Consider the following 14,368-nt stretch of genomic DNA (forward strand, 5'->3'; position numbering starts at 1 on the left):
GCTGAATCCAGGGGGATAATCACCTCTTTTGGCCGGCTGGTTGTGCTGTGTTTGATGGCCCCCAGGATGGGGTTTGCCCTCCTGGCTGCCAGGGCACACCGCTGGCTCACACTGAGACTGCTGCCTGCCAGCACCCCCAGATTCCTTTCTGCAGCGCTGCTCTCCAGCCGCTCCTCTCCCACTTCCCTTGTGCCTGGCGTTACTCTGCCCAAGGTGCAGAATTTAACATTTGGACATATTAAATTTCATCCCACTGCTCCAATCTCTCTAGATCCCTTTGCAAGGCCTCTTGTCCCTCCAGAAAGTCAACAGCATCTCCCAGTTTAGTATCACCAGCAAATTGCTAATGATGCATTCAACTCCTGCATCCAGATTGTTGGTGAATACATTGAACAGAACTGACGCTTGAATTGAGCCCCAAGGAACACTGCTGGTGACTGGCCACCAGCCAGATGTAGCCCCATTCACTGCACCTCTTTGAGCTCTGCCCTTCATCCAGTTCTTCACCCAGCGCACTGTGAAGCCGCTCATCCCACAGTTGGACAGCTTGTCCAGAAGGAGGCTGTGAGGGATGCAGAAAAACTGCATCCACCGCCTTGCCTTCATCCACTAGGCAGGTGACCTTAATATAGAAGAATATCAAGCGAGTTAAACAGGACTTTCCCTTTGTGGACCTGTGTTGACTGTGGCTGATAACTGCATTGTAAATTCATAATTTGTATACCTTTTAATTAAAATAATTAAAGGCTGGTAATCATGTAGTTGTCATGCAGTATATGGGATATATGCAGTAGATATGGGATGATATTTTAACTGAGATTTTGATAGCTGGAAAATATGAAAATCTAAATGGTGTAAATGAAAAAGAAATACAGATTGATTTACCTAGATTTTTCTGTTATGCTTTTGGTATATTTTTCTGTTATTGAGCTGAAGAAACTTTTTAACTGCTAAGCATGGAGGTTAAAGTGCTCTTTTTTGGTTAGAGTTGAAGTCAGGTTTCCTTAAGTATTTCAGAAGAACGGCTGACAGATTTCCATGCAAAGAATTATGAATTGATTTGCATGAATTTGTACTATAAATTTGAACATGCAAAAAAGTCTGTGTGACAAATGGTTATTTAAAGTAACCAGAAAGCTCAAGTCTCTTCTATCCATTGAGACTCATTATCAGTATGAAAATCTGTATTATTTTCAGAAATAGATGTCTGGGTGGTTAGATAATCAGAGCATTGAACAGTGATACTTCCTTAGAAAATATTGGCCTATAATTTTCAAATGTTTAAGCATCAGACAACAAAGCTATCGTAAAACAGGTCTAATGTCATCTTGATATAGAACATCTGGATGGCTTTCTCAATTAAAACCACATGTTGTTTCACGACTTGAGCTTTTTCTCCTTCCTCGTTTAGAAACTTAGCACAAGGCCTGAGTCTCGCCTTTTACATCTGTAAGAAGTGAAGAATATTTTATATTGACTGTTTTGTTTTTTCTTGTTGGTACTGATCTGTTAGTAACTGATCTTAGCTTTGTAATATGGCCTTTTCATTTTTAAATCCACAACCTCAAAATAGTGGATTTTCGTTACTGTAAGGGCGAAAATTAGTAATGAAGAATTGGAAACATATGTCTATTTGTCCTGTCTCACCTCCAGAGTGAGTTGAATTGTTAGGCATGTTGTACTTTTGTTAAGTCTGCTTTTTAGTGCAGAGAAGAGGAAATTGTACAGCTTTTTGCAGACCACTTTAATATTTGGATACTTGGCATGAAATAGAGAAAATCTGGTTTGCTGTTGTTTTCATCAACTGCTAGGTAAGACCTGACCTTTTATGCCTTAAAATGATGGTTTTGTATATCTTCTTAAATGGTGGTTACTGAGGATAGCCTTGTAAAACAACATCAGTCTTATATTCAGAGCTTCCTTTTTCCCTTGAAAAATGCTTTTTTAAAAGGTTGGATTTAAAGCTATGTGATTCTGAGAGAAAGGGATACTTTGTGAATTACAAATGTTCAGAAAAGTTCTATGGGTTGTTGTGAATGAGAGAACATTGCAACTTTTTGTTGCTACTCTTATTTTAATAGTTCATGCTTGGGATAACTTTTCTAGAAAAACTGATTATATTCTACTTTCATGCAGCCTACTTCACTGTAATGAGTTTCACTGATAAATTTGCATGGCTTAGGGCTGTTATGAGACACTGCTCCAAGGTAGTTTTGAATGCTTTTAATGAGTATGTGTGCCTTACATTAAAAATTACTAAGCAGGTATATTTTCTTTTCTTTATTAGTACCTCTACCAAAAGACTTTAATTCTTTCATCATTCTGATCTCTCATCTGTAAAGAGCATTTTTTTATAGGATGAAACTATTATATAGGTCTGTCAGAGCATAATCAACTTGTATGTTGGTTTTCTTTAACTTGCTGATTGCATCATCCTATTTCTTTATTCTCTCTTCTGTTTTCTCTCTTTTTGAACTAGCAGCCTGTTATGATCATCAGCCTTCTTCAGAGAATTTCCATTCTTTTCATCCTTAAAGTGTACACACAAGTTTTTGTCTTATGATACTTGACACTTAACATGGAAACAGACAGTTTAAATATATTGGTCAAATATTTTTCATATAATATTGAGTTCATTAAAACCTAACTCACTTTTAGGCTTTGCATAGGTATGCACTGTCACAGTGCTGAAGAAAGGAATTTAGACTGTAGTTAACATTGAAAGGAGAAATTGAGCATCACGTGTTCATTGACCGAAATCAAGCTGCAGGATACCATTTCTTCAGCAGTCATTGACGTTTACATTTCCATTTTTAGTTTATTCTGTAAAACTTTATATGGAAGTAACATCTCATGTGATACTTTGAAAACATTCATTTACATCTCCATTAAAAAACAAAACAAAACAAAACAAAATCAACAAAAAAGCCAACAAAGCCCCCAAGCCTTATTGTGTAACAAAATTTCTAGCATTCTTTAGAGAGTCATTCTTACTTAATCATAATTAAGACGTCATATCCCCCACCCCAGTATTTTGCAGGTATCTCTGAAAGTCCTGCTTTTATTATGAGTATATACTCATTGATAATTCTCTTTTGCCTAAATGACTAGCTCCAGCAAATCATTTCAAGACACTCTATGATGCCACTGAATAAGATTTATAAACGTGTTCTCTTTCAGCCACCTTCCTCTTTAAAAAAATCTATTACCTGGTCAGTTTTATTTAGAATGAAGGGCTCACCCTCATCTTTAACATAACACATAAAATGAGCTTTTACTGCCTCCTCTTCCATGCTGGTTAGTTTCCTAAAACTTCTTTCCACTCCTTAATACATATTTCAAGAGAAAATATTAATATGAACCTATCAACATCTGTTGAAACAATTTTAGTATATGTGGAAAAGGAAATTAATCAGAGGAACAAACGCTCTTGAAAGGAAGGAAATTTTGTTTAAGGGTTCTGGGGCAGCTTTAATTCAGTTCCATTGTTCCACAGCAGCGTAGGACATGCAGTCCTATTTTTGATGTTTATCATCAATTGCTGCGTGGAAGACTTGGACTTGCTGAACTCTTAACTTGGCAGGTAAATGAAGAGGAAACTCTGGGATACATTGGAGGAAAAATGAGGTATTACCTTTAAAAATCCTGTTCTTGTATATTCTGTTACTGATTATGTAAGCTGATTATAAGAACTTATTTCAGAAAATGTGTGCAACTAATACCAACATAGATTATTACCAAAAGAAAAGTAACAATATAACTTACCTTACGTGATTAATTTTTTTGTTTTCATTGTTGGTCTTATTTCTTACTTATATATTAATTTGTCATATTTGTGTTTCCTTGCTTTTTTTATGCTTTTAGCTTTAAGTTCACAGCAAGATGGATATTATTTGAAGGCCTCCCTGCCCCCTTACATTCTTGTTTCAGTAACAGGGAGAAGAAAGTCTAATTAGACTTCATAATTCTCAGTTTGGTCCCTGAAAACAGATTTTACTTTTTTTTCCTTCTGAAGTGGAACATAAGAAACAAGTGACTTGCAGGCCAGTTCTTAAACTGGATTTGCAGCTTTTCCAACAGCCCATCATCCAGATATCTCCATTCCTTTTGTTCCTCTCCCTGCACACCCCACTGCCAGTCTTCATCTGCCAGTAGATAAACAGGGTCAGTGACTGCAAAGGGTCAGCTTGAGAGATGGAAATGTCTGTGAGGGAGCTGGCAGACAGATGCATGGAGGTGACTCAAATAGCGTGAAAAAAGTTGGTGTGGGGTGAATGAGGTGTCTTGCTGTATGTGGTAGGAGACAGGATCCCTGAGAGAGTAATAAAAAGAGCAATTTATCTTACGGCCTGATCCTCCAGATTCTTGTTAGCTGCAGACCTAGGAGAGAAAACTTGAGAGAAACCTTTTCCCTTGTGTCACACAGCTGCGTAATCCCTAGGATTGTTCAGTACTGATTTTTTATTTTTGAAAATATCACAGACTAAAAGTTCTGTTTTCTAAGTCATAAGTATTTTCATGATCCAAAGCAAGACATAAGACTTGTTCCACCAATAGGTATTTAATTGTTTTTCCTTCCTCTGAGAGCTCATTTCTGTCATTTGTTACTTGAGAAGATTGCTGGCATCTACAAGACAAAAAATAACAGTCCTAGAAGAAATCACTAATCATAGAGTAATTTGGGCTAGAAGGCACCTGGAGAGATCGTTCAGTCCAATCTTCTGCTTAAAGCAGGACTAACATCAAACAGGGATAGGATTGCTGATAGCCTTATCCAATCTAGGTTTGGCAGTCTCCCAATGACAGAGGTTATATGTTTTCCCTGCGCAACACGTTCGAGTGCTTATCTGCTCTCAGTGAGAAGAATTTGTGTCCAACTCAAATGTCCCTCATTAGCTCATGGGACGGTTGCTACTTGTCCTGTCAGTGTGCAGACGTCTAGCATATTTCTCCCTGGTTGTCTCTGTTTCACACTGGAAAGTCCTATTTCTACTTAGCTCTTCCTTGGAGAGAAGTCATGTTGTACCTTTGGATCATCTTTCACTCCTCTCTGAAGATGTTTTTCAGTTTTACTGTATTTTTTTAGTATAAACTTGTAGACCATCCTTGATCTAACATAATGCTACAGACCAGCCTGTCCATAAAGAAACTCTTTTCATTCCTTTTAAGTAGTAGTTGCACTCTTATTTTAGTGTCCTTATTTAATGTTTCAGATCCTGTGTAAGGATTTAAAAGCTCTGTATAAATGTGATGTTCTTACAAGACTGAATTCAAAAGCTGTTGGAAAGAAGTTTAAGCTTTTACTCGACTGCAGTAGTGAATTTCATGAATTAACTATTTAAAGGGTTTTCTTCTTTGGTTTTAGATATTTAGATATCAACAGAATTTGTGTGTGCTTACTGTCAGTTTTCATAAACAGTTACCTGTTGGAAGATTTAGCTTAAGGCTTAAATTATAATTTTGTGTACCATTCGTGTAGGCTGCAAAAGGTACTGTTTCCAATGGACATCTTTTTATACCTTTAAATGCTTTCAATTTCAGTCCTTCTATTAAAAGGCTAGTTACTGTGCAAATGGGTATGTACAGAAAAATAAAGCTGGTGGCTTATAAATTCATATAGCACATTTCACAATGCAGCAGTCCTAATTGCCTCCTATAGTGGGTGCATATTCTGTCTCTTTTTGAAAATTTTCTGTTTGAAAATGCATTCAGTTAATTATTCACAAATCAACAGTTTAAATGTTCTTTTCTGTATATATTGCTCTGCAATTGTAGTTAATATATGAGATATTGCTAATGCTGTTTTAGCACAGCCACCAAATTATGCAGAAACTATTTTAAAGGATTAATTATCCGTATGACATTAGACTGTACATTCCCCAGATAAGGAGTGCCATAAAAAACTGGTATCTTGATATTGCTACTTGTTCTTACGACTTGAAATTCAATGCTGAAAGATGATGTAAAAGAGAAAATTTTCTGATTCTAGCATTTCTATTTCTCCCATCCATGTACTTTAGTGATGTGCAAAGGGACAGAAATATTATTTAGGGGCTGGGGGAATCGCATAAAAAAACCCCAAGCCTAGCTGGTCTTTCTGCCACTTTGTGCCTAAGTTTTAGGGAAACTCATTGTTTCCCCTCTACCAAGCTTCTGCTTTATCTTTTATTCTGGTATCTTCATTTGAAATCATGCATCCTCATCCCATCATTTTATCTTATATTTTTAGTCCTTGTGTAGAAACATGGAAACATTTGCTTTAATATTTTGCGTTTAGCTCTCTTTTGAGTTGGAAGCATCCCGAGATGACTTTGCTATTTATGGTTTGAGAGTTGCCAGTCTGTTTTACACTGTGCTTGAGGGTATGCAGTTACGGCTTTGGCCCTACAGGACCTGTCATCCCAAACCATGCGCTGTTCGAGATCTATTGGTTTTTCCACAGTCTTTAGCTTTCAGATTTTCCTGTAGCCACTTCAATTCTTAATGTCAGCAGATTGTTTTGATTTTCATTCAGATGGAGCTCATCCCTTCTATATAGTTTTATCTTTTCCTTAGTTAATGAATCTGGACACCCAGTCCCATTACTATTTTGGCAGGTGCACACTGAGCCTTTGCCTTGCTTGCTCTGTTAATTGAGCACATTTCAAAGAATATATTCATAATGCATACATATAGTATGTGCCAAGAGGACAGCTAGTTATAGGTCATAGAAAAAACTGGAAAATACACAGTATTTCATTGGTCATCTACCTGTGTTTCCTGAAAGGCATGAGTGGTTGCCTTTGCTTCTGAGATCAGGTAATTTACTTGCCTTCTCTTTTTGCTGTTGGTCTCTGAATTTAAGGATGGAGGCTCTGGTGGTCGTTTTTTTCTTTTTTTTTATTTACAGCTGAGCTGCTATATCAGTGTTTTTTCCTTTGATGGCTCACTTTCTTTCTACAAACTAAGTGGCTTTTACACTGCTGATAATTTATATATGGACTGTGCCTCCATCTCCATTTAAATTCTTAACCTGCTTGGATTTGTCATCTTGTTTGGCTGCTTAGCACTTTAATCCATTTAGGGTAAGGGTTTTGATTTTTGATTGTTTCCTTTACATGAAGATTGAATTCCTAAGCTGCATACTGTCCTGTAACTTCAGTGTATAGAACCAGGAGCTACAATTGTAGCCCCTCTCCACCTGACTTTGTAATATTACTTTTAGAACTAGCTATTTTACTTTATTTTATTTTAAAATCTCAGTTAATAATGAGGGGATTAAAATATTAGAATTATTAGGGGATATTTGCAAGGCAATTTATAAAAAATAACTAGGTTTTATCACCTTATTTTTGTCTCTTCAGCCAATCACTACCTGACTTTGTAAGCCTAGCTAGACTTCAGGTCTGAATGAACTCTGCAAGCTTGTTTTGAAGTTATGTCCCAAAGGCCTGTTTCTTTAATAAATATTTTGAAGTTCTATTTATAATATCAAATTGAAAAATAGACTAAAAGTATTTCAAGCATCAGAATATGTAGGCACACTTATTTCTGTTGCAGTCAAATTCTCTTTTACCTTTTCATCTCCCAAAACATTTCTATTTTGCAGAAAATGTATAGGAAAAAGTTGGGCATTCACTAAGGTATGCTATTTGTAGTTAGCCTCTGGAGAGTTTTTCTAACATGGTTCTTATGTTCTTTGGTTTCTCATGCCCTGAAATGTGTGTTACCTTTTATGACCTTTTCATATGTTACAATTTTAACTTCAAGCTTTCCAAATGATCTACCGACCCATTTGGTAAGCATTAGGCTTGTTCCTCCTCTTTTGTGTCTCAGAATTGGCTTTTCTTCCTCCTTTTTGCTTGTTCTTCAAAACTTAATTTGAACCAAATCACAGATAAATGTTTTGTCCGTTTTTAGAGAGATTCCTCTTCTGATGGTGTTTCTCTGCACTGTGGTTTTTTTTTTTTTCTGATTTTTTGAGACATTCCTCTTTTCCTCCACAAAAATACTACAAAAAAATTTAGAAATCATTAGATCTTTCTGGTGTTTTTTTCTAGTTTGTGTGTTTGGTTGGTTTGTTTTGGTTTTCTTCCCCCCTCACAAATTAGATGGGTCTTAAGCCTGAGATTTTTGGAACAATATTTTCTATGAAGACTGCTAGAAGTCGGTACTTATGTGTGGCCTTCCCGTGTACTGTGTATTAAATGTATAAAAATACTCTCTCTCAAACTGATCTTTTTTTCACATTGGGCTGAAGAAACAAAAATTTGTCAAGCAAAACCACCTCTGATCTTTATTGTGTAATATTTTTGTTATGACAATAAAGTGCTGTCCTGTAGTTTGGAAATATAATTATGTTTTAAAATAGTGGTATGGAGAAACACATGATCATGAAGTTCTTCCTGAACAAAGATAGGAAAAGTGTCTTAATTTCAGAAAAGCCTTGGTGGTATTTTTGCTCTCTGTTTGTCTGCCATTGCTATCTCTGTATGTGCAAACATACAGTCCATTTTTTTTATTTGAAAAATACTTATTTTGGTACTGCAGTAAACACACAAAGCATATTTTCATATCTTTTACTAGCATCATTTTAATACACAGAAATAGAAAACTTTATTTTAGAATGTTTTTCTTCCCTTTCTTCTCTGTGTATCAGCCAATTTACAAGACATTATTTCTGCAATACTTCTGAAACTGCTCCACGTTGGTATTTCTGTATTGAATTGAGGAGGGGAAGGTGGTTTTTATGTAGTGAATTGTACTGGCTATAATGAATCTGTGTGCAGTATGTCTGACTTTCTTTTAGAGATTGTAAATGAATACTTAAAGAAAGTATTTACTTTCCCTGTGGTTTAGGTCTCTTCTATATGTGGATGTACTCCAAAGAATGCATTTCATTTTATTTCTTTGTCTGTTTGGGATTTTTGTTAGGCTCGGCGCAAAGAGGTTTTTATTCAGGAGCGATACGGAAGATTTAATCTGAGTGACCCATTTCTGGCTCTTCAGAGAGACTTTGAGGCCGGTGCTGGTGATAAAGAAAAGAAGCCAATATGCATGAACCCTCTGTCCATTTTAGAAGCTGTTATGGCTCACTGCAGGAAAATGCAAGAAAGAATGTCAGCTCAGTTGGCTGCTGCTGAAAACAGACAAAAGAAGGTATCCTGCTACCAACTTTTCTTCTTTTTCTCCTTCCTGGTTTGTTCTTTCATCTCACTTTTTTAATTTGCATCTTTGTCTAACTTGGTTATCGTTACAAGTGTTAAAATTTTATCACTTCATTGTCATATAGTGAGGTGCTGATTTTCTGGTGCTATTTTGTGTACACACCTCATTTGTTCCGTGAATTTAGCTCTACTTATAGAATAAATGAAATATAACTGGTACAAGTTGATGTAGTGTGTAAGTGGATAGCTCAGCATGAGCTGAGAAAGCATCTTCATAATATATTTTTAAACCAACACCATTGAAGCCTAGAGGAACTACTGTTATTTTTGTTCTAACCTAAATAGCATAAAATAAATAATTTATTTGCATTTTATATTACGTGGCTCTGTTTCATAAATCAGTAAAAATAACTTGTAACTCTTAAAAAATACTTTTTTGCATATTTAGAACCTTTGCTGGAAAGAAAATTATTTTGGAACAAGACAAAGCAATGTCATTTTGTAAGTGAAGGTTGGTTGGTTGCACGTATTTCACTAATATGTGAGCCATACATTCCTAAAGCATAGCTAAATATGAATATGTTGGGGAGGGGTTTGTGAGAGGAAAGAGGGGAACAGTAATACAATAGACTAATCTAGACCAGGTATTTTTGAATAATTAGAAAAGAAATACTTGCTAGGCATTGAATCATCCATAAGATGGATAGAATGTCTTCAGCAGCTGTGAAATAGCTTTTTGGTGACAGTTTTATATTGATGTTTAAAAAAGACCCCAGACGATGCTAAGACAATTGACATAAAATTGATTTTGGTAGTAATTGCTCTTTGGGAAATAATATGCACACAAAAGTACTGGAAGTATGCAGGAAATACATGCTTAAATTAAATCAGCAAACCTTTTCCTGTTATCTTAGCTCTGTTGTTTAATTTAGTTTAGTTTAGTTAAAGCATCCCTGCTCTGTTAAGACTTCAGAAAAACAGATACTGCATTCAAAAAAAATAAATAATTCTAGATTGTGTGTATGATATGTAAGTCTTAAAACAGTGTAATGGCCTATGTAGTGAACTATTACTTGTACTTACCTAGCACTTCTTTTTGAGGACTCTAAATGTTAATTTCCTTTTTCATATGCTTTGTAAGTAAGCTGAGATTTTGCAGAAGGGATTGTCTCAGCATAGAAAAGAGCGAGTAAGCTTGCTTATTCTGACTGAAGAATGATATTGGGAGAGACCCTGACGCATCTGCCTGGACAATTGGATTAATTTCTTGTTTCAGTGCATGGCCACGAGTCTCTGCTTATACCTAAACTCTTCATCTATCTCTGGCTTTTAGTATATGGACAAATACATGCATGTAAGATAGGCTTACATATTGAGAATATGTCTCAAAGTCAAGGTATTGATATGTAAATCCCATTTTTGTCCTTTTTTTGGCCCAAGTTTATTACCAAAGTCTGTAATTCTGCATGTACAGGAAAAGATGCTCGTCTTTTGTTTCCTGGAAGAATACATGAAGGTGTTTTCTTTAAATCTTAATTTTGAGTAGTTTGATCCCAATTTATTTTGCAGTTTGATTGTTACCTTGAGAAGAACCTAAACCAGTAATACACTCTGAAGTCTGTAAATTTCAAGCTAAACATTAAAGCACTACACTTGAAAAAAATGTGTTGCTTTGAAAGTGTGTCATCATGATTCTACCGTTTTTACTCCTTGTAACAAATAGGAAATTTAAATAACACAGGATTTGAAAACAAACTGCATGGTGTTGAGCAGCTGTGTGCATGACTCCACAGAACGTACATCTTCCTTTTTTAAAGCCAATTAGAAATGCTATTTGGATAGGGCATCCCCTTAAACTTCTTGGATTTGTGGCAACAGATGACATATCTCTCAACCATCTCTTCATTCACAAACCATTCATTCAGTGTTTTACCTTCCCTTAGTTTCACATTTTTCTGTCTGTTCTCCATCTCTCAAATTCCTTTGTGGAAGAGGGTAGTGAAGGTATTTTGAGGGATTTCTAGAAATGTTCGACAAAGTAGGGTGACCCAGTGTAAGAAAAAACAAAAGTTAAGCCTAGACAAATGTGACCTAAATACAGAGCCATCTGTACCTCCCCCCTCCAAGAGTGGTTCCTCCTTCTCTAAATGTGTGATACCTCTATCTTTGTGTTTGGAATTGCTTCACTGTCCCATTCTTACACTAAGTAATGAAGTCTGTGTACAGCTGTGTTTATTTTCTCTGGATATTACTTGACTTTAAACAGGCTCAGTCTGAACTCTTAGTCCTGGGGACTTACTATCTGTGAATATAGTGACCTTAAAAGTATTTTTTGCATACATTTTTTATTTGATCATAAAAACCAAGTCTTAACAATGTGCCATAATGTAAAAAAAAAAATGAAAGAGCTACAAAAATGACTGTCGGTCATGGGCTTACCATATACCAGACACCTAATCCCCAGATGTCATCTGCTTTGTGTTAAGTCTCCATCCTCTTCCATCTCTTTGAATGCTTTTCCTAGAGCTTCTATCAAAATTAATTTTGAGGTTTCCTGGGAACTCAAAACCAGATAATCAAAATGACAGTTCTTGATTTCTCAAGTGTTTGCAGAGAAGTTAGTATTGGGACGCACGCTCAAAGAAAGACAGACATGTTGTTTGGAAGAAGCCCGTTGATGTGACTTAGTCTAACCTTGTGCTTAAAGCAGATTATCACCAGCAGTACAACTGGTCATCTGTGAATTTGTCCAGCCAGTCCTGAAAAACCCCAGGAATGGCAATACTGTAGCCTTTCTGCACTACTATCCTTGTGAAGAACTTTTTTCCACGACTGAGCCTCTTAAAGGGCAATTTTTCATGTTAACCTTTTGCTATGGGGACCCCACCTGTCACTACCAAGAGGAATTTGACTCTGTCATCATTGTAAGGGCCCTTCAAAAGGAGTGGGGTGTTGCTATTAGATCATCCCTCGGTATTTTTCTCACTAGACTAAGCAAGCCAAGCTCCCTTGACCTTCTCTCACAAGGCATGCATTCTGTCTCTCACCTTTGAAGGGCCTTTGCTGGTTAGTTCTTTGTGGGACACTATTATTTTTCTCAGTATCCTTTTTTACCCCTTTTCAAATCCTTCTTGGACACGTTTCCAGATGTTTACATTACTGATATGATTTAGTGTATGCGTATAGTACACTTTGCAAAAATCAGGTTGTAGTTAGTTCATAAACTCATAAATAATTACAGCTAGTTCCAAATCTGTCACCTAAAGAAAAAATGCAGTGTAAATATTCAAGAGGATTTTCCTATTCAAGATGATGCAGCCAAAACAAGGGCAGGGGGAGAGATAGACATAAGAGACAATGTAAAATGAGAAACTAATGCTGCCCTTGTCAATTTGAAATCAAATAGAAGACATATGTATATAGGGGAGTCTTTATTTATATGCAATGCTTACAAGTAAGATACTAGAATAGTATGTTAAGCTGAATCCCAGTTATGTTAAAATCTGCTTTCTCATGATTTTTTTTTAATCTCTTTTAACAAAAAAGAAACTGTCATATGCTCCACTGTTACTGTTGGATTCCCCACTTGCTTTGAAATGTTTGCAAAGTGTCCAAATGCTGTTGGATGCTTTGAAAAAGACAATTAAATGCTTGAGAAAAAAAAAAAATTATTTTTTCTGCATGTGAAGAACCATGAATGGGACCATTCCTAAATACAGTGTCATCATAAAAGCTTGTTAATTTAATTTGCAGATGTACTGTCATTAACATAACTAAAAAGGTGTGGTTGCTGGTATTGTTTGTTTTGCAATGACTGATAATGCCATACCTCATTTTTTATATATTTAACACTGTTTTTAAGAAAGGGTGGACTTGGTTTTGTGAAATGCATTATACATAGTGTATTGGTTAACCTGGGATGAAGCTTTAAAACTCCAGTGGAGCCTCTCCACTGCTAAACAGATTTTGAGGTATTAGAAGCCAAGATGACATTTATAATGTAGGTATAATTTCCCATCGTGATTTCTTCCTCTTAAGTTTATTGTTTCTTATGATAATGGTATGATTTCAGGAAGAAATTTTACTGTTACTATAATATACATCATGTCAATATTGCCATCACCTCTTTATGCTTTTTCCCATTCTTCTGAAGAAAATTACAGAGAAATTTACAGCTAGGTAATGTGATTAGAAGTGCTGTGAGACTGAGACACAGATTCTTCTATAAGTGTAAATTCATGCAACATTTATTGTTTGTTCTCTCTATGTCATTTCACTTCACTTCCTTTTTAAGCATTTTCTTGTGTTTGAATTCTGCTTACCATATGGAAAAAAATTATCCTGGGGACAATGAGTTATAGCAGGTGGGATTTATTTCTATTACAACTGCAGACTCTCCCCCTTGTACTCATCTCTTCATGGCATGAGTTTCAACTCTACTGTGTGGTATAACTGGAGATTAATAAAACTATTACTTAAAAATGGTATTTATTTTAATGCTTTTGTTTAAATGCAGGTTAGTTAAAAATGAATTGTAGACATATCTACGGTGATGTGGAAAAAGCTTCCAGAGCTAAGAAATTTCATCTCCTATCGGAGAGTACAGGGAATAGTGTGATGTAGCAACAGGCTTCTGAAAAGCGTTACAGTCCAGTAATGCCTGGGGGCGGGGGTATTGCCTGTGTGTCTGTCTGTTTTCATCTAGCAACCAAGGCAATATTTTAAGCACTGACAGAGAGAGGAGATATTCCATAGCTATTACCAGTCCCCTAGGCCATCTTGTTTCCCACATTACAGTTTACAGTAAATAAATTCACAACATGTTATTGTCTTAAACTCTGAAATTATTATCATTTTACCATGACACTATAATCTGAATCTATAATCTATGATTCTTCCTTCATCCATTGAAGTGAAATACTTATTCCAAGTAAGATCTTAAATGTACTGCTATTTGCCACAGCTTTTCTTAGATTATTTTTGAGCATTATGAAATGTTCTTGTATTGTAGAAGCATGAATTAGTTTTGTGTTGCAGTCAAAATTAACTGTTCATGTTTGTGAGCACTTGCTTTTTTTTTTTTCATAGGTACCTGCAAGTATTTTTCCAGAAAAAATGCCCACTTAGAAAATGCACTTTAGTGATATAGTTCTGAATTGTTATTTCTATATTGATTCATATGTAAATATGAAGCAGAACTGACAAGGCTAAACCAATAAAAA

The 14,368-nt window shown here is 35.8% G+C and overlaps 1 protein-coding gene across 1 annotated transcript in view; it reads left to right on the forward strand.

The window, feature by feature from the left end:
- CTTNBP2 (cortactin binding protein 2) overlaps positions 1-14,368 on the forward strand; it is a 77,721-nt gene that overhangs the window by 12,293 nt on the left and 51,060 nt on the right. Inside the window, 1 exon segment of the mRNA XM_009646800.2 lies at positions 8,914-9,138. Coding sequence (XP_009645095.2) covers positions 8,914-9,138 — 225 coding nt within the window.

The sequence above is a fragment of the Egretta garzetta genome, unplaced genomic scaffold (genome assembly GCF_000687185.1).
Source record: "Egretta garzetta isolate BGI_Z169 unplaced genomic scaffold, ASM68718v1 scaffold169, whole genome shotgun sequence".
NCBI lineage: Eukaryota > Metazoa > Chordata > Aves > Pelecaniformes > Ardeidae > Egretta > Egretta garzetta.